The 22514-nt window shown below is 55.0% G+C and overlaps 1 protein-coding gene across 2 annotated transcripts; it reads left to right on the top strand.

Moving 5' to 3' along the window:
* Positions 1-3434: 3434 nt before the first annotated feature.
* On the top strand, positions 3435-21161 carry RHOJ (ras homolog family member J). 2 transcript variants are annotated; one of them, XM_029079516.2, is made up of 5 exons: positions 3443-4119; positions 12883-12941; positions 16812-16976; positions 17860-17955; positions 19422-21161. In XM_029079516.2, the coding sequence occupies exons 1-5, from the start codon at positions 3927-3929 to the stop codon at positions 19575-19577; spliced, it is 669 nt and encodes a 222-aa protein (XP_028935349.1). In that variant the 5' UTR covers positions 3443-3926; the 3' UTR covers positions 19578-21161. The 2 variants fall into 2 exon arrangements, with proteins under 2 accessions (XP_028935348.1, XP_028935349.1); XM_029079515.2 differs by lacking the exon at positions 17860-17955 and having other exon boundaries at positions 3435-4119.
* The last annotated feature ends 1353 nt before the right edge of the window (positions 21162-22514 follow it).

Below are 22514 nucleotides of genomic sequence, written 5' to 3'. Positions count from 1 at the left end.
ACGACGATGGTATCTGTTAAGCACTTACTATGTGTCAAGTACTGTTCTAAGCAAGCGCTGGAGTAGATACAAGCTAATCAGGTTGGACTTCTCTGTGCCTCAATTACCTCAACTGTAAAGTGGGGATGGAGACTGTGAGCCCCATGTGGGACAGGGACTCTGTTCAACTCGATTTGCTTGTATCCACCCAGTGCTTAGTATAGTGCTGGCACACAGTAAGCACTTAACAAATACCATTATTATTACTATTATTATTATTATTATTATTAACATGAGCACAGGGTGAACACAGCTGGCGGGGATGCAGTGGGGTGGGGCAAGACTGTAGGCTGCATCGATGAAACTCATTGTTGGGAAATACATTCTAAGATCTTCCCCACTCAGGCACCCCTACGAAGCTGGGGATTTTGCCCAACCTAATCAATCAACCAGTCATTCTGTCAGCCAGCAGAATTCGCCGAGCAACTATGGTGTGTAAAGCACCATACTAAGTATTGAGGAGAAAACAAAGTTAGTAGATATGATGCCTGGCCTCATGGATCTTAGGAACTAGAGGAGGAGATTGGCATTCAAACAATTACACCTAGGAGGAGCAAGAAGATGGAAAGGTGGCCATGTGGATGATGAATAACTGCTTAAAGAGTCGATATGTAAGTCGATCTGCCCCGAAGTACATCGCGGCGCGCGTGTGTGTATGTGTGTGTGTCTGTAAAGGGGGCGGGCGGCAGGGATTTCACAGCTGCTGAAGTGAAACAAAAATGTCCAGGAGGTGGCTGTGAGGAAGTGACATGGGGAGAAGAAAAATGAATTGGGAAAGGCCACTGAGGGATTTCAGGAGGCTTTGAAGGGGGAGGCGCAGTCGGTGGTCTGGAGGGTTTGAAGGGGGCGGAGGAAGTTCCAAAAGAGATGGGATAGCCGGATAGCCAGCCAGCTGTCCTGGGGGGCTGGGGGTGGGGTGGGCGGGAAGGGAGGGAAAACGGAAATGGCCCGTTGTTGCAGACAGGATGGAAGGCAGACCCAGAGCCCAGGGGGCCCAAGCCCGAGACGCCCCCTAGACTTCTTGACTTGGTTGCCAAAATTCCAACCAGATGACTCAGTGGAACTTTTCTAAAACAAAAAGTGAAAAATAAGAAGATCTGTGTGGGGCCACCATCTTCTCCTCGTTCCTCAGTCTGTCACTGCGGGTGCTTACGATGATGTAAACAGCTATGCGGCTCGAGGAAAGAAATGCTAAATCGGACTTGCGCAAGTGAATTTTCCGTGGCGAAATTCTGCAATTATGTTGGCCCGTCAGTTCTGGCATTCCCAAACCCATGGGGATGGGAGGTGTGAGAACAAGAGAAATGCCAGTGGAAGCTTCCCGGGCCAGCTGGATCTCCCCCGAGGAGGGGCGGCCGGCCCCGGCGAGGCGAAACAAACGGGGACGCAGGACACCCCCTCACCCAGAGCTGGCGGCGGCCATCTCCCACCATTCCCATGCCAATTCTACAGCGTTTCCATGCCCCTTTCGCACTGTTTCCAGCCACAAGTTCAATTTGAGATGGTTTCTCCCAATCCCGGGAAACACACCGTCCAATTTCAACCAATCCCCACGCTGCGGCAGTCGATTGCAACTATTCATAATGATAATAACGAGGTATTTGTTAAGCGCAAACCCCGTCGTAAGCACCGGGGCAGGCCCCACTGGCCGGAAGGCTGTGTGGAGGTCGGGCAGTGCAGCCCGCTGCTGGCCCAAGAGGCTTTTCCCAGGCCCGGGTGCTCTGAAGGGTGTGCGCCAACGTGCGTGCCACACCAACATTCATTCATTCAATCGTATTTACTGAGGGCTCGTTGGGTGCAAAACACTATACTAAGCGCTTGGGGGAGGTCAAAAGAACAACAAAGAGACACATTCCTGCCCACCACCAGCTCACACACAACAAAACCGACCTGCTCCTCCTGCTGTTCCCAGGACCCTAATATGGAATCAGGCAGGAAAACCCTCATTTACACACATAAAATTTAGAATCAGGTGGGAAACCCATCATTTACACACACACACACACACACACACAATATAGAATCAGACAGGAAACCCCTCATTTACACACACACACACACACACACTCACACAATATAGAATCAGACGGGAAACGCCTCATTTACACACACACACACAATATAGAATCAGGTAGGAAACCCCTCATTCACATGCACACACAATATAGAATCTGGTGGGACACCCCTCATTTACTCACACACACACAATACAGAATCAGGAGGGAAACCCCATTTACACGCACACTCAATATAGAATCAGGAAGGAAACCCCTCATTTACACACACACACACACACACACACACACACACAGAAAATATAGAATAAGGCGGGAAACTCCTCATAATCACACACACACAAAATTTAGAACCAGGTGGTAAACCCCTCATTTACACACACAATATAGAACCAGGTGGGAAGCCCCTCATTTACACACAGGTACACTATAGAACCAGGTGGGAAACCCCTCATTTACAAACACAATTTAGAACCAGGTGGGAAACCCCTCATTTACACACACATACAATATAGAATCAGGGAAGCAGCGTGGCTCAGTGGAAAGAGCCTGGGCTTCGGAGTCAGAGGTCATGAGTTCGACTCCCGGCTCTGCCGCTTGTCAGCTGTGTGACCGTGGGCAAGTCACTTCACTTCTCTGTGCCTCAGTTCCCTCATCTGTAAAATGGGGATTAACTGTGAGCCTCACGTGGGACAACCTAATTACCCTGTATCTCCCCCAGCGCTCAGAACAGTGCTCTGCACATAGTAAGCGCTTCACAAATACCAACATTATTATAGAATCAGGTGGGAAACCCCTCATTTACACACACACATACACTATAGAATCAGGAGGGAAACCCCTCATTTACACGCACATACACTACAGAATCAGGCGGGAAACCCCTCATTTACACACACCTACACTATCGAATCAGGCGGGAAACCCCTCATTTACACACCTACTCTATAGAATCAGGCGGGAAACTCCTCATTTCCACACACCCCTACACTATAGAATCAGGTGCGAAACGCCTCATTTCCACCCCCCCCACACTATAGAATCAGGTGCGAAACTCCTCATTTACACAGACACACAATATAGAATCATTTAGGAAACCCCTCATTGACACCCACCCCCACTGTAGAATCGGGGGGGGGGCGACCCCTCATTCACACATACACACACTATAGAATCAGGCAGGAAACCCCTCATTTACACACACACACACACACACAGACTCTAGAATCAGGGAAAGGTTTCCCCTGACCGCCCCCGCCCCCCTCCCCGCAATATAGAATCAGGTCGGAAAGCCTTCATCGACACCCACCCAGAAAATATGGAATGAGGTGGGACAGCCCTCATTTAGCCCCCGCCCTACCCGCCGGCCCGAATATGGAGGCGGTTGGGAGGGCCGTCATTTCTCCTACACAGACAGAGAGAGACAGGTCCCCCCTCCCGCCCCGTGGAGGGAGAGAGAGAGAGAGGGAGGCCTCCGGCGGGCGGTGGGAAGGGAGGGCGAGGCGTGTTTGAGGAGGAAGCGGCTCCGGCTGCCTCCGCGCCCCTCCTTCCTTGCTTCCTTGCTTCCTTCCTTCCCTCCCTCGCTCCCTCCTTCCTCGGCCCCAGGGTGTTGGCGGTTGGCGGGCCGAGGGAGGCAGCGGCAGGCTGTTCCTGCTCCTGCTCCTGCTGCTGCTCCTGCCGCTCCTGCTCCCGCGCGTCGTGGTGCCCGTGGGCGCTTGTGAGGTTGGGCGTGTGGGGAGGCGGCAGGATGCGGGTTGGGGCCCCGCTCCTCCGTGTCCGCCGTGGTGGGGAGCGGCGGGACCGGGCGGCGGGGCCGGGCGGCGGCCGGCGCTAGGCCCGAGGGCTCCGGCCGGGGTCCGGAGCCCGGCCGCGATGAGCCGCGGGGACGAGGAGGACGGCGGCCGGCCCGGCGGCGGCGGCGGCGGCGGCGGCGGCGGCGGCTCCAAGATGCTCAAGTGCGTGGTGGTGGGAGACGGCGCCGTGGGCAAGACCTGCCTGCTGATGAGCTATGCCAACGACGCCTTCCCCGAGGACTACGTGCCCACCGTCTTCGACCACTACGCCGGTAAGGGACGGGCGGGAGGGCGGCCTCCCCCACCCCCGGCGGCCGGGACCGGCCCACCCACCCCCTCCTCCATCCCGCAGGGACGGGCCCCGTCCGCCGCCCGATTGTCCAGCCCAAGCGCTCGGGCCGGGGCTCCGCACCTACGGAGCGCTCAGTGAGTACTGACGAATGAATAATAATAATAACCTTGGTGTTCGTTAAGCGCTCCCTAGGTGCAGAGCGCTGGGGGAGATACCGGGGAATGAGGTGGTCCCACGTGAGGCTCACTGTCTCCATCCCCATTTGACACAGAGGAGGGAACTGAGGCCTAGAGAAGTGAAGTGACTTGCCCACAGTCACACGGCCGACAAGGGGCAGAGTCGGGATTCGAAGCCGTGACCTCGGACTCCCAAGCCCGGGCTCTTTCCACCGGGCCACGCCGGACGGACCGACGGACGCAGCCGAAGGGGACGGACGGACGGGCCGGGGGCAAAGGTGGAGACGTTCGGAAGGAGGGAGGGCGACAGAGGGACGGTCAGGGGCGGGGACAGACCGTGGTGGGCAGCGTTCGCCCCTCTTCGTTGCCGCAGTACACTTTCCAAGCGCTCAGTACGGTCCTCTGCACGTAGTAAGCGCTCCGATGCCAGGGAGATGGAGGGAGGGCAGAGGGCAGAGGACGGATGGACGAGACGGGAGGACGGACGGCGAGCCGGCCCCGCAGGCCTGGAGAAGGTTCTAGCGGCAGGAGAATTTGTTGAGCACCCGATGGGCGCAGCGCCCTGTCCCGGGGAAGGGCAGGATAATGAAGTGATGGGTTCCCCGCCCACCGGGAGCTTCTACTCCACGGGCGGAAGGCCAGGCCAGGCCTGCCACCGTGCCAGAGTCCGCGCCAGACCCCTGCTGGCGCTCCCCCGGGCCATCGCCGTCGTCCGTCGGGCACCAGGCGGTTACCGGGGTGGCCCTGGGCTCGGGAGGGGAGAGCAGAACAGTAGAAACCCATTGGAAGAGGTCTCCGGATTGGTGCCCCAGCTCCGTGAAATGATCTGGAAGAGCACAGTGGCCCTTTCCCAAGGTTTGGGGGCACGGCACCTCACCCATTCGTGCGACTGGTCCCCCGGAGGCCTGATGGACAGACTTCCCTCCGGGCCCCTGGGAACTGGGCCTCCGGAGCTGGAGCACGGTCTGGTCTGGAGCGAAGGCCGAGGGCCGTGGGAGACGCACAGCTGGGTTTCCCCCAGAGCCAGGAGACATCTAACTCATAAAATTTAGAATATCAGAGCCAGCTATTACACTCTTGATTATAATCCGATCCTCTTCCTCCTCCACAAGCTCCGTGGTCAGACATTTGGATGTTGATCCTGGGGGCCGACTCTATGCAGCTGCACTGGATTCTTATGGGTTCTGGGCGCTATCCTGGGCACCTACTGTGTGCAGTCTGATGGATTGGGCACTTAGAAGCCTACAAGGAGAAGTTACAACCCCTGTCATCAAGGAAGTTATTCTCTGATGGAGGCAATATGCCGACCCAAATTGCAAACGAATACTAGGACAAGAGTAAGAGCCTTGGAAAAAATGCAAGAAAGCCCAACATAAGATCAGTAGGAATAAAATAAATCCAAATCCCTGTCTGTTGTGAGAGTCTGTGAAACGTTGATCTTCATCGGGAAACAGCTGCAGGAAATAAAAATAAATGCATTCAAGGCCTCAGTGTCAGTGTGAGGAATCCACCCCAGAGCTTCTCATCCAATCTAAACACCAGACAAGCCCCCTTCATAAGTAAGTCAGGATGTAATCATGCTAGAAGAATGCTTCGCTTCCAGATTCACAGCCCAAGTCTCCCCAACACTGAACTCTTCTGACATCGTGGGGCAGGTAGGGTCTCTCCTACCAACCTCCAATCCTCAGTCCTGACCCGTTGGAGACATTAGACAGATTTGCCATGGAGCAGGCACTGGGGGATGTGTTGCGGGAAGCTGGACTACCCTTGGAGCAATCAATCAACCAACCGGTGGTATTTATTGAGAGCTTACTATGTGCAGATCATTGTATTAAGTGCCTGGGAGCGTCCAATATAACAGAATTAGCAGACGATCCCTGCCCATAATGAGCTTACCATCTTGAGCAGGGGACAGACATTAATATGGATAAATAAGTGATTTATAATATATAATTTAAAGATACACAAATCCTGTGGGGTTGGGGCTGGGGTGCATATCAAATGTCTGAAGGTCATAGATCCAAGTGGTTACACGACGCAGAGGGAGAGCGAGCCGGGGAAAAGAGGGCTTGATCGGGGAAGGCCTCATGGAGGAGATGTGACCTTAAAAATGTAGGTTTAAGGGTGGAGAGATTGGTGGTCTGGTGTATATGAGGGGGAGGGAGTTGCAGGCTAGGGGGAGGACTTGGGAAAGGGGACAGCGGCTAGATAGATGGGATCGGGGCACAGAGTGTAAGCTGGTGCTAGAGGAGTGGAGTGCGCGGGCTGCGCTGTCGTGGATCAGTGAAGTGACATAGGATGGGGTGAGTTGATTGAGTGCTTTAAAGCCAATGGTAAGGGGTTTCTGTTTGGCGTGGAGGTGGATGGGCAGCCATTGGAGGTTCTTGAGGAGCGGGAAGACATGGACTGGTCCGAGCTGCAGAGTGAAGTATAGACTGGAGTGGAGAGAGGAGGCAGGGAGGTCAGTGAGGAAGCAGATTCAGTACTTCAGGCGGGATAGGATAAGTGCTTGGATCTGCATGGAAGCAGTTTGGACGTTGTAGAAAAGGCAGATTTTAGCAGTGTTGCGAAGGTCATGATGGGTGCGATATGGAGAGCCGAATTGGCCACGGAGCAGGCTGTGGTAGACGCGTTGAGGGGAGCTGGATTCGCCGGGGAGCAGGCCGTATTGACTATATTGGGAGAGTCAGAATCGTCGAGGAGCAGGCCGGTGGCAGTCCCTTTCGCCAGGGTGGGCAGGTGTGTGAGGCCCAGGAAAACCTCCCCTCAGTGAAATGTTTCAGCAGCACACATTACGCACCTTCCCTTTTCCCACACTCATCACCTCGGTGTGAGGGCTCCACTGGAGGGCTACCCCTAGCCCTGGGCCTCGTGGCCGTGCCTCCTTACCCGGCCGGTGGAACAGCAGGGCCATCGCGGGGCTCCTTTCCCGCGGTAGTCATGGCTTTGGTGATGGTGGCCCCCTCCAAGACCCGCAGGGCTGTTTCCAACCAGGAAAGTAGATACTTGTTTTTGTTACCTTAAAGGAACTTATAGTAAAATGTGGGCATGTGAAACCCGCCCTCCTGTCATAATCGTTATTGCATTGGAAGAGCTTGATAATGTCGTGAACCAAGTTCTGGGTAAGATAGGTTCCAGAATACATTAGTCTCCCATTGGTGGACACATGGGTGACTTCAGCAAGGAGCAATCTTGCTCCCCCCCACCATCCCCAGCTCTCTCCTGCTTTTCCCTGCTCTCCCGCTGCTCCCAGGCTTCGCCCCATTTCATCAGGGCAGTGACTGAGTGCTCAAAGGGTCCCCGCTACTCCCCGGTTCCCAGGAATCTCCATTTGCAGCATCCACTCTGCAGGTTGAGTTGTCGCTGAGACTTACCAGGTGAGATTTGGAGCAAGGAGGAACAGACAGAATAGTCTCGCTTCCTCTTTGGGAGCAGGCCTGTGGGAAGACTCATTGTCGGCTACATTTCAAAAGTAGCCCGCCCCTCCCAACCGGCCCTTTTGCATTCCCTGGCCAGGGGAGCACCCTGAGCTCCACGATCTGGGGTTGCCCAGTAGCACTGTTGATGGTAGCCCTGGGCCTTTCTCCCCTTTCAAAAAAATTCTGCCTCTAGAGCCTGATGGAAGAAAGATTGTTCCAGGGAAGAACTATTCTGGGGTGGAAAACAAGGGCTTTGGGGCTTAAATTGTCCAGAGCGTCCAATGCTCAATTTCTTTTTTTTTTTTTGCCTGGGCCAGCTGGACACTGCTTCCTTCCCAGCTGTGCTAATAACAAAGACAATTTGAGCTTCACTTCCTCCTTCGTCCCTTGCTGCCCTTTCCACCCCGTGTTCCTGTTGCTAATGCGTCATGAGCTGATCAATCAATCGGTCAGTTAGTCTCGGATCTGGACACTGGAACCTCGGTCTGCTGGAGGTTTGAGGCGTCAGGTGGTAGGAGGCAGCGTGGGCTCTGGTGGGGGTGGGAAGGGTGAGGAGAAGGAGGGAGAACAAGAAAAGCAGGGTTTTAGACTGGAGTGCCATGTTGTCTTCATGGAGACCTCTTAAAGGTCCATGGAATTTGTAGAGTTTAGGTGGAATTTGTAGAGGTTCCCCCACCCACCCCACCGTTAAACACTCCCCTAGCATCATCATCATCCTCACCCTCCCACCCCTAATCCCTCCATCATCATCTGTTGTTCTACGGACAGCAGCCCAGCCCTTCTCCTTTGGCGAAAGACGGCTGGGATTTTAATTCCTTCCTTCTCTTTGGATGAAGCTTGCTGGTTTGAACCAGCTGTGCTGGATTAGCCTGTGGAATGCCATTTATGAACCATCTCCTTTCTGAAATCTGTATGTAATCTGGAATGTTTTCTATTCACCACGGTGGATTCAAAATTCCATCGTCACGGGAAGGAGTGGTGAGAGAATCGAAACATTTATCTCTCTGGCCTGCGGAGTCCGAGAGTACCCGAGGGGACCCAGTGACGGGGGAATCCTGCCCGCGTGGATGAGTGAGCCAAAGGCCCCGATGTGGGACCCACCGGCTTTGGGGTTCACTAGCTGGGACTGTTGGGCTGCGGGCTTGTCCCGCATCGGGCCTGTCGGTCACTCACCCGGCATTCCGGAAGTTAAGAGTGAGGAAGAGGATGGTTTCCGACTCCCTAAGCCTCAGCGCTTGCTGAGGTTCAGCTTGAGCTTGGATAATCCGTTCCCAGTCCCTCTTTCGTTAGTCCTTTCTAGCTCCATTCTGGCTTTCTTTCTGCTTCTCTCGGGTCATGATGGAAAGATGGGGAGAAGAGTGTGGGGGTGGGAGGGTGGGGGGAGGATCAGGACAATGTTGGTGATGACGAAGTCTTCCCTGGGGACTGACAGATGGGTTTTGGTCTCAAGGCAGTGAACCTGAGAAAGTTCTATCTTATAGGAGGAAGTTGTGGGAAAAGGGGGCGGAACATTTTCAGGAAAGGAAGAGACCTTTCCCCACCCTTGGAAGACTGGCAGGTGGGAGGGAGGACACGAGGGAGAACTAGTTTCTGCACCACTTGTTCCCAAATGCTGGAGGAGAGGTTTTCCCCGCCTGGCTCTTATTTTTGAGGAAGGGGAAGAGCGCGGGTTTTGGAAAAATCCTCACTCTGCCCTGACTCCACTGTCCTGCCACCGTAAACTCACCCCGTTGCCCTGTCATCAGCGAGTCTAGTCTGTTGCAGTGGGGCCTCCCTTTACCTTTAAGATTGGCAAGAAAATGTACCCACCAAGATGTAATTGAATTCCAAATTTCTGTTCTGCAAAGTAAAATGGTTTCTGCCTTCAGGCTTGACTCCTGACATTCTGTGTCTTCGAAACGAAATCCCAGGAGTGAAAGATCGATAGTATTCCTTTTTTTTTTAATAGTAATCGTTTGGTGCTTGCTATATGCCAGGCACTCTACTGAGCCTTGGGCAAAATACAAGCTAATTAGGTTGGACACAGTCCATGTCCCATGTGGGATTCACAGTCCCCATTTTACAGATGAAGGAACTGAGGCACAGAGAAGTTAGTGACACAGCAGATAAGTAGGGAAGCCAGGATTAGAACCCAGGATTTCTGACACCCAGGTCTGTGTTCTTTCTACTAGGCCCTGCTCCTTCTCTGACTCTGACTCTGCTTGCCATGAGCTGCTCTTCTCCTCGTGTTCCACTGCTTGTGGACACCTTCCCTGTGATGCCCGTCCTCCCGGCCCTGTCCAGTGTGGGTGGGAATGAGTGGGGACACTCGGGAGACAGGAGCTTTGCTGACCTGGTCATGAGAACCAGAACCCCGAAGTGCTAGCCAGGGGGAAGCAGATTCTGTCAGTCAGGGCCGGCCTTGTCTCACACCATGAAAAAGATGCGAGGGTCGGCTCGAAGTATCTCTCTGGCTTGTTGGGTCACAATATTAGAGTTGAAATTACGGAGCAGAAGGAGCGCCCAAGGCCAGTAGATTCCTCCGACTCCCTCTAGCAGGTGCCCCCTCCAGCCAGCCGGACAATCACTGTTTATCCCATTTAAGACGTCCGGAAGGAAGTTGTGCAATCACCCTCCTGGCCAGCTCTTCCCACACTTCCCCTCAGGAAGACTTTTTTCCTGCATCCGGCTGCAATCTCTTCTCCATTAGTGCCTGTTTTCTCTTGCCTTTCTCTCAGGCGGAGAGGGGAACTATGGCCAGCCCTGGCGTTCTTGGGTTCGACCCCCCAGACCCTCAACAGTGCCTCCCATGCCCCGGGTCCAGTCTTATAGAACAGACCTGGCCCGGCATCTGAGGCACGGGATTTTTCCAGGAGTTCAGATTTACTCTCCCCTCAGCTCCCCAAACTTGCTTTGGTGCCTGCCACCCCTCCACATATAAAGTCGCACACACACCGACACCTTCACAGACACAGACACACACACACAAGCACAAAGAAGGGTAACAAGGTGCTCACTATGTTGGGCTCACCCCCTAAACCAAAAGAACCTTTGCTTTTGGGGTGGGCTTGAGCGGTCTCCCTGTCAGGAACGGTAGCCTCCCCCGAGCACCAAAAAGAGCCATCGAGCCTTGTTTATCGGGCTGGACACAAACCGACCCAACGGTGTGCCTCAGTAGCTACCAAGGCCGCAGAAGGAGCCCACTTCACGATTAGCCACCGCCACCGCCCTAGTAAAAGGATAAGGCCACTAAACACGTGTGCACATGCATGCAGGCGTGACTCCGACGGGGTCCAAAACCTCAGCTCTGCACACCGAGTGGGAGATGCATCCAGGTCATTTCTTCAGAGTCAGCTCTGCACCAAGCATTGTACTGAGCACTGCGATAGGTATAGGATACAGATCAGATACCGTAACTGCCCTCCCCAGGGCTCACAATCTAGATGAAATGGAGAACAGCGACCTCATCCTGATTTTATCATCGGTGAGGAAATTCTGGCCCAGAAAAGTTAGGTGACTTGCCCGCGGTGATACAACAGGCCAGGGGCAGAGCTGGGACTAGAATCCTGTCCTCCAGCTTCCCAGTTAGTGCTCTGTCCTCTAGGCAACCCCCGCTGCTCCCTGTCTTCTCTTTCCCAGAACAGCGCACTGGCCACTGTCCCTCCTGGCGTGTGGCGGCCGCAGCCTGGAGGGAATACTGGCCTCCACATTTTCCTGTCTATTTTTCTATGGGGCTGATGGCCTTGGGCATTTCGATACCATCAGGGTGGGCAGCGTTGGGTTTGGTGGAGGAGCAGAGGTGGACTTCAGTGGAGGGCTCGGCCGCAGGGAGGAGGCTCGAAGCCGCTTCTCCAGGTGGTAGCTGACCCTGCTCGGCTTCCCGGCGTCTCTAGGTGACCCCGGCCCGGGCTAAGGTGTGTGGGCAGCCAACTGAGCTGTTCTGGGCCCTCCCATCCCCGGACTTTTTGTCTCCCGTGTTCCTGGGCTTTGCTCTCTGGCCTGGGCAGAGCCGTGGACTCCTGGGCCCGATGGCCAGGTCGGAGCCGAATGGAGCGGAGATGAGGCTGGCTGGGTGGGGCAGTAGAGAAGAGGTGTGATGACCAGGCAGGGGGTCTGGAATCCGTGCCAACACAGCAGGAGTCCACGGCGAGAAGCCCCGGGAGGGAATGGGAGACATCCCGCTCAGAGGGAAAGGTCTAGATCCCAAGGACACAATCCCTGACACTGTCCCACGGCGGAGCCCCTGAATTCTAAATTCCCAGGGGTGGAATCCGTTGGCGGCTGGGGCAGTCTCCTGGGGGCCATAGGACCCGAAAATGTGAGTAGTGATCGTCGTGGCATGTTTTTAGCACTTACTCTGTGCCTAGAACTGTACTAAGCGCTAGGGTAGAGACAAAACCATCAGGTCAGACACAGGCCATCCCATGTGGGTATCACAGTCTAAGTGGGAAAATATTGACTTCCCATTTTACAGATAAGGAAACTGAGGCACGGAGAAGTGAAGTGACCCATCTAAGGTCACAGTGAAGGCAAGTGGCTCAGCGGACAGAGCACGGGCTTGGGAGTCATAGGTCATGGGTTCAAATCCCGGCTCCGCCGCTTGTCAGCTGTGTGACTTTGGGCAAGTCACTTAACTTCTCTGTGCCTCAGTTACCTCATCTGTAAAATGGGGATTGTGATCACCTTGTATCCTCCCCAGCGCTTAGAACAGTACTTTGCACATAGTAAGCACTTAACAAATGCATCATCATCATTATTATTATTATTATTAAGTGTCAGTGCTTGGATTAGAACCCAGGTCCTCTGACTTCCAGGCCTATGCTCTTTCCACGGGGCCACATTGCTTCTCCAGTAGCGTTGAATGAATTGCAACACCACTACTGCTGCTACCATTATAGGTAGGCGCCTCCCGGCCCCTCTGCCCCTCAGAAAGGACGAACTCATCTACTCTGGTGGCCCCGAATCCGCCCCCCCGAAAGGAAGGACTCATCTGCTGTCGTGGTAACCTCAGGCCCCTCCCAGCTTGGCTGCCGCTCGTAGCACCCCTTCTCTAGCGCCTAATGGGACAGCACAGGATGGAGGCTGATCTCTTGGCGGATGGAGGCGGATCTCTCGGGCTGAGGCCTACTTTCTAAACCCTGTCTTTTTCTCTGCCCCTTCCTTCCCTAGTTTCAGTGACCGTGGGAGGCAAGCAGCATTTGCTCGGACTGTATGACACGGCGGGTCAGGTACGTTCAAATATCATGATTCTTCAAGGTCAATGTTTGGGATGCAACATGTTACAGAATTTGGCAATCTCTTTCACATCCGTGATGTGGCCATCTTGGGGGTGCCACCTCTGAACCCCAAAATGGTCAGTTCTGAGGCTTTCGCCGGGACAGCCCAGACTGCCCAGCCCTGCCCCCCTCCCCCACGTTCAGTGGCTCGAACAGTCCCTGTGGCCTTCTGATACACCCGAACTCTGTTTTTCCTGGGGCCCAGATCCTTGGATGGATATTTAGTCACCGTGCATCCTCGTCCCTGGGTTTGTCCCGAATCTCCTGGCCTTTTAATCTGTACATACTCCCAAGCAAATCCCCCGGGGCCGGTGTAAGACCTCCTTCCGGCCTTGCTTCCTACGGGATGGTCTGCTGTCGATTTGGAACCATTGGCTTTAGTTTCTGCAAGAAGCCGGAGCTCCACTTTCTGCCCCGTCAAGGCAAAGCCCTCACAGGACAATAATAATGATTATTTATTTTCGTCATTGTAATAATACTGGTGATGATGATGGTGATTGATGATGAAGGCGATGGGGATGATGATGAACTGACTTCCTGTAAGTGACCGGGCTATAAGACTCTGTGCGGATGTGGAGATGTGTGTGTGTGTGTGTGTGTGTGTGTGTGTGTAGTTATGTTTAGCAATGATGTCAGATGGGTGGAGAGTCTTGGGACCTGGGAAAAGTGGTAGGTCAGGCACTTCTCTGAGAAAGGTGCAGAGTAAGGGGATGCACAGGGAGAAAATAGCTCCGTGGAGGAGTCTTGCCCATGTCCAGAAGTAAAACAGACAATGAGCCTTACTATAATGTTCTGAACCACTGCCCGCCCACAAATGGAGCTTTTGTGGCCCCTCCCCACCGGGCCTGCCCAACCCTGGAGCCACAACGTTAAGCCACTGCGGCCAGGGAGACAGACTTTCTTCCCATCCACTCTGAAGCCCGTCCAAACCCCAGTCTTCCCTCTCCCAGAATTCCTGGCCCACGGGGAAGGTGGCCCAGTGCTGGGCCCTCTCCCCTTCCTCTGAGTCCCCACCCCTTCCCCTGGAGTCTCCTACCCCCGCGCCCCTCTGGGAGAAGGGCTGGTGGTTGAGAGAGGGAGGAGGAGGATAGGAGCCGGGGCCGGACGGTTCCCAAAGCGACCCGTGTCTCTGGAGCAGTTAGGATGGGCCTGTCCAGCTCCAGAACCCGGTTGGCAGTCTGAGTTTCTCTGTGATTAAAGATAGGGTGGACAACAATTCCAGGCACAAAATTCAATTGCCCTTCACAGTGTAAGCGCTCTATAAATACCACCGTTGGATTGCCGGTCCCAGAGCGCTCTCCCCTGCTCCTCACCGTGGCACCGGCTTCGAAGAAACATCATCTGTCTTTACTTCAGTATACCTCAGTGCAGCACTGCCCACAGAGAGGGAGAGCGTTTCCTGGGTGCACCGCTGGGCTATGGCAAGTGCCAAGTCCTCCATGCTGGCCGCCCGGCCGACTGACCAGAGTCCTCCAGCCTCAGGTTTTAGGCTGGGTCATCTAGAGATTTCCCAGGTGATTCCCAGAGTGGAATTTGGCCTTGCGTGCCTGCAGGCAGATGCGTTTCAGCCAAGTCATGGAGCCCCCGTCGTGATGTGATTGGAGACCTGGCCAAGTGGGGCCAGGGTAGGAGGAGCAGGAAGGAAAAGAGGGTGGGGAGGGGAGGCAGAAATAGCAGCAAGTCCATTGAGAGCACAGCAGGCTCTTCAGCCAGACGGTCCTCGTGGTTCTTCTGAAAAGAGCGGGCCAGGCCGTGGGCCGGTCATTATGGCAGGAGGAAAGAGTCCTGCCCACCCTTGGGATAGCTTAAAAGGGCAGAAGTCTAGGAGAAGGAACGCAGGGCAGGGAGTAAAGGTGACCCAGGTTCGAGTACTGGCTCTACCACTGGGATATTGGGAAGTCACAAAACTACTCTGGGTCCCAGTTTCCTCATCTGTAAAAGGAAGGTAAGATCCCCATTCTCCCTGCCTCTCAGGGATGAAGTGAGGCTACAGGGAGCGAGAGATGTAGAAGCACTGGGGGAACACAGAGGCACTCAGAACCCCAAGGTGTGCTCATCATTCCTGACTACAGAGAACCTTTAGGGCCGTAGCTGTCATGGGGCCCAGCTAGGACGCAAGATCAGCCGTCAGTCCCACTGGCTCCTGGCTCCTCCAGCTAATCCGGGCAGGACTCGGCCTCCTATTGGGTCGGTCACAGAGCAAAACGGTGCTCGTGGCCCAGGAAACAGCAGGACACCGGTGATCATGGTAACAGCGGTGGGGACCGTGGTTACAGCGGTGGTCCCCACAGAATGGCAGCCCTGGCTGCTGCTCTCAGACAGGTCTGGCTTGGAGTCAAGAAGCAGACAGCGGTGAGTGAGGCCAGTGGTGATGAAGGAGAGCTCACAGGGCCCCGGGGTTGGGTCCAGCTTCTTCTGCGGAGGTCTCGCTTCCTCAGTCAGAGAGCTGTCTTTCACAAAACGTGTTTTGAATCGGACAGTTGTCAGGCTATGCCTTCTAAATCTGCCCAGAGGCATAAGCAACCCACCGACGACTTCCACCCTGTCACTCCCACTCCCTCTTGTTGGTCTCTAAGGAAAAGCTGCTTTGCCCCCAGGGTGTGTGGGATTGTGACTGGGATACATGCTCACCACCCTCCATATCTTTGCCCCTCCATCCCTCCATCCTTTCCTCTGTCCTTCTCTCCCTCCCTCCTTTCCTCCTACACCCGCTTCTCTGGAGTTTGTGTCTGATTCACCATCCTGGCCTCTTTCCCCAGCAACTCAGTCCAGAGCTTGGCACAGGGTAAGCGCGTTTCCACTGTCACCAATAAATAAAAACATAAAACTATCCAACCAATGAAAAGATTGGCTGTGCTTAGCCCAAGGGAAGTGGTGAATTGATCAATTATTCCACCAATTTTGCTGCACCTAGACTATCCAGCCAGATAAATCAGGAAAAACACGTCTCTTTGGAGCCTTAATGAACCTGGTTAATCAATCTACATGGAGCGAACCAACTGGATAATTGCTCAGGCCTCCATTTCCCTTGGGCTGCCTGCCCCAGCCCACATGTGATCTCTGCCACGATGGGGTAAACAGTCTTCTCCTTCCTGCCAGGAAATTGTCATCAGGGTAGGGTTCTGGCAGTTTCAGGCCAAAGACTTCGCTTGTTCTAAACAGTCTTTTCAGAAAATCTCTTTTAGAGGTTGATGGACAGTTGACTGAAAAACAATTGATAGTTTTTGATTGATTTTGATTGACAGTAGTCTGAAAAGTGATGAAAAGACTCATTTGTGCCGTAGGTAGGTCTTGTGTGCAATATTTGTGTCAGAAAATTATATTCAGTTTTCAAGTGTTTTTGAGATGATGTGACTTAAGTTCCATGAAAATGATCAAAACATGCATTCCTCCAGCAGCCTTGCCCCAGAAACACCCAAAAGTGCTTGGTAAATGTGAAAGTGTTCTCCAGAATCCAGCGGGGCCCTCCACTCTCCCTGCCCCATCGAAACAGTAGGAAACTAGAGTCTGGAATCAGGAAGAGTCCCTGAGTCCCAAGTCTGACCTCAAACCTATGTCGATCCGGTCGGAGACCCCGTCTGTGAAACCGAGTAAATCTAGATTTCCCACCTTCTGCATCCCAGAGGTCATGGCCCTTGCAGTCTCTCTATGCAGCTGAAGTTGCAGGGCCTGGCGTGGTGCAGTGCCTAGTACATCTCCCTTCAAGTGTTTTACTCAGGAGTTTATCCCGAGCAGCTCTCTGCTGGCCCGGGGGGCGGGGGGAGTGATCCTGTGCTGACAGCAGGGTGCAGATTCAGCCACGCCTCTGTTTTCTTCCCCCAGGAGGACTATAATCAGCTGAGGCCACTCTCCTACCCCAACACCGATGTGTTCCTGATCTGCTTCTCCGTGGTGAATCCTGCCTCTTACCACAACGTCCAGGAAGAATGGGTCCCCGAACTGAAAGACTGCATGCCCCACGTGCCTTATGTCCTCATAGGAACCCAGGTGAAAAGCAAGGCCATTGAGGTGGGAAGGAGGGGTGAGTGGGTGAAGGTGCGTGGACGTACCTGAGTCTGTGAATGGAAGAGTGAGCGTGAACATGTTGTGTGTTTGGAACCAGAGAGATCCTCCAGAACTTTTAGACTCGAACACCCGCAGAGAAGACTGGACGAGAGGCCCTGCCGAGTCCACGGCCCCCGGGTCCGTGTGCCCCTTCCTCGTGTGGTCGAGATGGCGGTGGGGGCAGCAGGAAGCAGTGGGACCCTCTCCCACCCAGGCCCCACACAAGAGCAGAAGGGCTTTACTTCCAAACCTCATTTTTCCTTCCATTAAGGGAATTTGAAAGGCTTTTTCTTGGGGAAAAAAGAAGGTGGCGGGTGTGGGCTGCCCTGGTAATTGGGCTCAAGAAAACCCCCCATAGCGTGTGTGCCTTGACCTCCGTGCACATGCACACGACTGTTTCTTCCCGTGCCGTGGCACGTTCTGTGCCGACCAGAGATGTGCGCGGTCCCGGTGTCACTCTCATTTCCCTGAGTGTGTTCTCGCCAGATAGTGTGAGCACTGGGCGGAGGTGAGCGGGCAGGGGAAGTCCCGTCCCCCCTGGATAGGTACTGAGTGGAAGATCTCTCTCCATTAAGTGGAAAACCCTCCTTTCTCCTACACTTCCCTTCCCTCTTGGCTTCCCAAGGGGCAAGAGGGAAGGGGAGATGCAGAGGCATCCTCTCAGAGGAAGGGCCTGGCGTGTACGAGCCACCCACCCTGACTGCTGCTCTGCAGACAGCGGGGGCTGGAGCCTCGGCCTGGCGAGACCGCCGGGGATGAAGGGAGCAGAGCGTGGAGTCTGTCTGTCTGGGCCTGCGCTGTTTCTCACACGCCTGCCTCTCGTTAGATCGATCTGCGAGACGACCCCAAGACCCTGGCCCGGCTGCTCTGTATGAAGGAGAAACCCCTCACCTATGAGCACGGGGTGAAGCTAGCTCGAGAGGTACGGTATGGCGGCAAGCAAGCCCTTCCCTGGGGGGAGACTGGTCGACCGGTCAACTCACGGCCCCTCTTCGCTGAAGGCCGCCGGGCTGTTGGTTGGCCAACTAGTTTCTTTTCAGTTTTTCTGCTAGTTTCCACACTAGAGCAGGGCCAAGGTTATGGGGGTCGGCGGGGGGGGGGGGGCACGCCATGCTAGAGCAGGGTCTCCAAGCGCTCCCACTCTAGTGCAGGGGGAGCACTCCGTGTTAGAGCAAGACCCCAGGGTACTACCGCTCTAGCGTATGGGGGCACTTCACACTCGAGTGAATGGCTGCCACTTTAGAGAAGGGTGTGTGGGGGAAGGGGATGTGACCACAGGAGAGCAGACCCTGGGGCTGGGGCACGGCGGGGGGCACCGCTCCAGACTTCTTGCCTTGCCTTTTCCCCTGTTGGGAAAGGGTTTACTCCCTGCTGTCTGACTTAGTTTTTGATTATCAGCCTCCACAGCTGTGGCCTGTTCTGTTAAGCGACGACACTCATGTTATGTGGGTCTGGACCGCTCTCTGCACATGACCCTGTCACTCAGAATGGCCCAATGAAGGAGTCGGACTCTCCGGGATAAACTTATGAACTTAAATGTTCATTAGCCTCTTGTAGAAACGTGAACAGCACTGAGCTAAGAACTGGGATCAAGAAATAAGTGGTGTGGGGTTCAGGGCTGTTTCTGTGGACCTTCAGTCCAAATAGAACCTTCCCCAGGTTTGTTTGGTTTTTTTATGGTGCTTGTTAAGCGCTTACTCTGAGCCAGGCACTGTTCTAAGCGTTGGTAGATACAAGCTAATCAGACTGGGCACAGTCTCTGTCCCACTTGGGGCTAAGTCTTAATCCTTGTTTTACAGATGAGGGAACTGAGGCACAGAGAAGTTAAGTGACTTGCCCAAGGTCACACAGCATACAAGCGGTGCAGCCGGGGTTAAAACGCAGGACTTTCTGACCCCCAGGCCCGGACTCTACCCATTAAGCCACATTGAGTCCCTTCCCCACTCTCTGCGTCAAGCAGGTTCCCTGACCCCACAGCCAACCCCGCCTGGAGAATGGTCAGGATCAGTGGGGCGGGTGGAAGAGGGCAAACATCCAAATTCAGGATAGAAGAAGGCAGGGTGCCTCTGAGCAGGTGGATTGATGGGAAACGTGTCACCGGAGAAGGGACGTGCAGCTGGACCCCTCGAAGGCTTTAGCGAGGGGCATCAAGCCCTGGTCTCTGGCTCGCCGCTCCCGAGGACGTCACCACAAGGCACACCCTGAAACAGCGAGGGAGGAGGCAAATTTGCCACCCCTCTCCCAGGGCCCACCCCCCATACTGTCCTGAAGGCGTTTGCCCAGGGACCAGTCCTTTTCGCTCCAGCCGTCTGGAACAGGCTAGCCCCATACTTCTCCATCCCAGCTCTCCCCCGCGGTGCTTTGACGAGTTCCTCTTTCGTCCTCCAGATCGGAGCACAGTGCTATTTGGAGTGTTCGGCCCTGACCCAGAAAGGCCTGAAAACGGTCTTTGACGAAGCGATCCTCACCATCTTCCACCCGAAGAAAAAGGCTCACTGTCCCCGCGGCCGCCAGCGCCGCCGCCGCTGCTGCTCCGTCCTGTGAGCTGGGCTGTGCCCCCGACCTGCCGGCCTGCGGGGTGGGAGACACGCGGCCCGGAGCCTCCGAGCCCGAAGGCCCGGCCAGCCGGACGGACGGCCCCGCGTTGGCGGAAGTTGGCGGCGGCTCGGTCCGTCGGGCTCCGTGGGGGTTGTGTGGGACTCCGGCCCGGGAGGCGGCTCGTGGTGCTAAAGCCAAACGACACCTTGACTTATTCGCTTTCACCTCCTGCAACGGAGAAATGTGGACCGACGTTTCCAGGAACTGTGCAGAGAACCGGACGGAAACTCCATTGCAGATCTGTGGCCTTATGTGAAACAAGATGGAAGCGTGGGGCAGGAATTCATCGAAAAGCACAAACTTTTTTCTGACCCTAATAGCGTAGCGTAGTGTACAAGTCTCACACGTTCATTGTTTCGAGACGTTGGTTAGTTCAGACTTTGCTCAGACTGTTGAGAGACACCAAATGGGCCTTAATCGAGAACCGCATTCCTTTTTGTTTCCTGCCGCCCGGGGGTCCCTTCCAAAGCCGTCAGGTATCAACTTTTACCTCTCGATGGGCTTCTAATGTATCGCAAGAAATGTGCGCGAGTCCTTTTAACCTGTGCCGGGCTGCCGCGCAGATCCCTGCAAGAGCCACCCGTGCTGGCGCAGTGAGCTTTGGTGTCTAGACCAGGGTCCCAGCAACTGTGCCCACGTCACCCTGAGTCCACGGCGACGTTTCACCAAAGATCCCAGAGCCCGCGGGTACCAGGCCCTGACCCGGGCGGCCTTGGAGGCGTGCGCTGGCAAACAATCATCGGGGTCCATGCGCCAGGATTCCCAGCTCTGAGGACCGGCAATGCCAAGCTGGCGGCGGCCTTGATGGGGAGCAGAAGGAATCCCAGGCCTGGCACAAGGAAGCCCACTGAGAGAGAAGTTTTCGGTGGCTTTGAGGGAGGAGCTTCCCGGGCGGCCACCGTGACCTCTGCCATTTCACTGGCCGGATCGTGCCGTGGTGGGGCTGAGCCTTGGCGGGGACCTCGACCTCCCGGTTTTACAGTGTGGTTGCCCAGCCTTCTAGGACAGGTGCCGTTGACGGGGAGGCGCAGGTGGCAGAGTGGTGTGCTGGGAGGGTGGGAATAAAAATGGACCCCGAACTTTCTGCCACTCGGTCAAGCCTCTGCCTTGTCACTGGGACCCGTCCAGCGAGCCCGCCATTTTGCACAGTCGCCAGCGGCTTTCCCAGTGCATTAGCAGTAGCGATGGTATTTGCTGAGAGCCCCCTAGGTACCGTGCACTTTGCTTAACACTTGGGAAAGCACACTGCAGAATGAGACATTCCCTGCCCGCAAGGAGTTTGTAATCTTAACACAGAGGCTCTCCATTAGCAAAAACGAGGGTTCTGTGAGCCAACAGGGTCTCCAAAATGCCCAGTAATGATGGTGTTTTGAGTTGATCAACAAAGCCCCGCCCTACACGTAAACGTGACCATCAGTCGGTGTGACTCCAAAAGGGACCAAGCCAGCCCGGGGTCTCGGCCTCTCTAGTTCAGTTCTCCCCAGTGCTTGGTACAGTGTTCTCCGCACAATAAACGCTCAATAAATACGACTGACTACCCGAAACCCTTGCCCCACCCCCTGCTGTGGGGAAGTCACAGTGGCCAGACCAGAACCCAGCCTCCAGGGCTGCCCTTCGGGGATTCAGTCTGGTCTCAGCCTGTTTCCTTTCAGAGTCAGAAAGGCGGTGCCCCACTTGATTCAAAAGCGAATAGGAATTTGGGGGGAAAAGGGAGGTCCCAGGCAGGCCACGGGCTGCGGGTCACAGGCAGGAGGCTGTCCTGCGGAAATGGAGGCCGTGTGGGACCGGGGACCCGTTTCCCTCGGTCTCGGTCCCTGCAGCTTGGACCTGGGGCCGGTGTACAGGGGGGCCCAAGAGGGGAACTCAGTTCCTCTGCAGCGAGTGGAGATGGCAGAGTCCTCCCAGAGAAACCCTTTGGGTCAGGCCTAATTTAGCGTATCTGTGCAAAATGGCGCATAAGATGTCATCTCGTTACCCAGCCTGCTCGGCACACCACCACAACTGGACCGTATAGCGCTGTACTGAGCCCTGGAGTAGATACAAGATAATCAGGATGGACCTAGTCCCACATGGGGCACCCAATCTAAGAAGGAGGGAGAACAGGCATTCAATCCCCATTCCACGGATGAGGAAACTGAGGTGCAGAAAAGTTAAAAGAGAAGCAGCGTGGCTAAGTGGAAAGAGCCCGGGCTTGGGAGTCACAGGTCATGGGTTCGAATCCCGACTCTGCCCCTTGTCAGCTGTGTGACTGTGGGCAAGTAACTTCACTTCTCTGTGCCTCAGTTCCCTCATCTGTAAAATGGGGATGAAGACTGTGAGCCTCAGTGGGACAACCTCATTCCCCTGTATCTACCCCAGCGCTTAGAACAGTGCTCTGCACGTCGTAAGCGCTAACAGATACCAAAATGATGATTATTATTAAGTGATTTGCCCAAGGTGAAACAGCAGGGTAGTGGCAGGGTGGGATTTGGAACCCAGGTTCCCTGATTTCCAGGCCGGTGCTCTTTCCACTAGGCCACTCTGCTAGGGAGGGGGGTGGGGAAAGGTCAAGCAGGGGTCTCTCCTCTGGGCTCCCGAACCCTCACCATGGCCTCAGCAGGAGTATTGCTAAGAGCTCTACCGTAGTGCGGAGAAAACTTGGCCGTGTTCAGTCAGTGAACATTACAGAAGACACTTTCCCCCTCTCGGAGCTGCTCGCTAGCGTTGGTTTATCTCGCAGTGTTGAGAGCCCTCGACTGGCCGGGATCGGAACTCGTCCCGTGCCACCCGATGCCTACACGAGGAGGCCTTCCGAGCTGGCCCGGGCGGGCCTCCGCCCAGCCCCCACGCCGCACCCTTTCCCCGTCCATCTCGCCGTAAGAAACCTCCAAATGGTCACTTTCG

This window comes from Ornithorhynchus anatinus, chromosome 14 (assembly GCF_004115215.2).
Source record: "Ornithorhynchus anatinus isolate Pmale09 chromosome 14, mOrnAna1.pri.v4, whole genome shotgun sequence".
Taxonomy (NCBI): domain Eukaryota; kingdom Metazoa; phylum Chordata; class Mammalia; order Monotremata; family Ornithorhynchidae; genus Ornithorhynchus; species Ornithorhynchus anatinus.
This window is presented reverse-complemented; position numbering and strand designations above follow the sequence as displayed.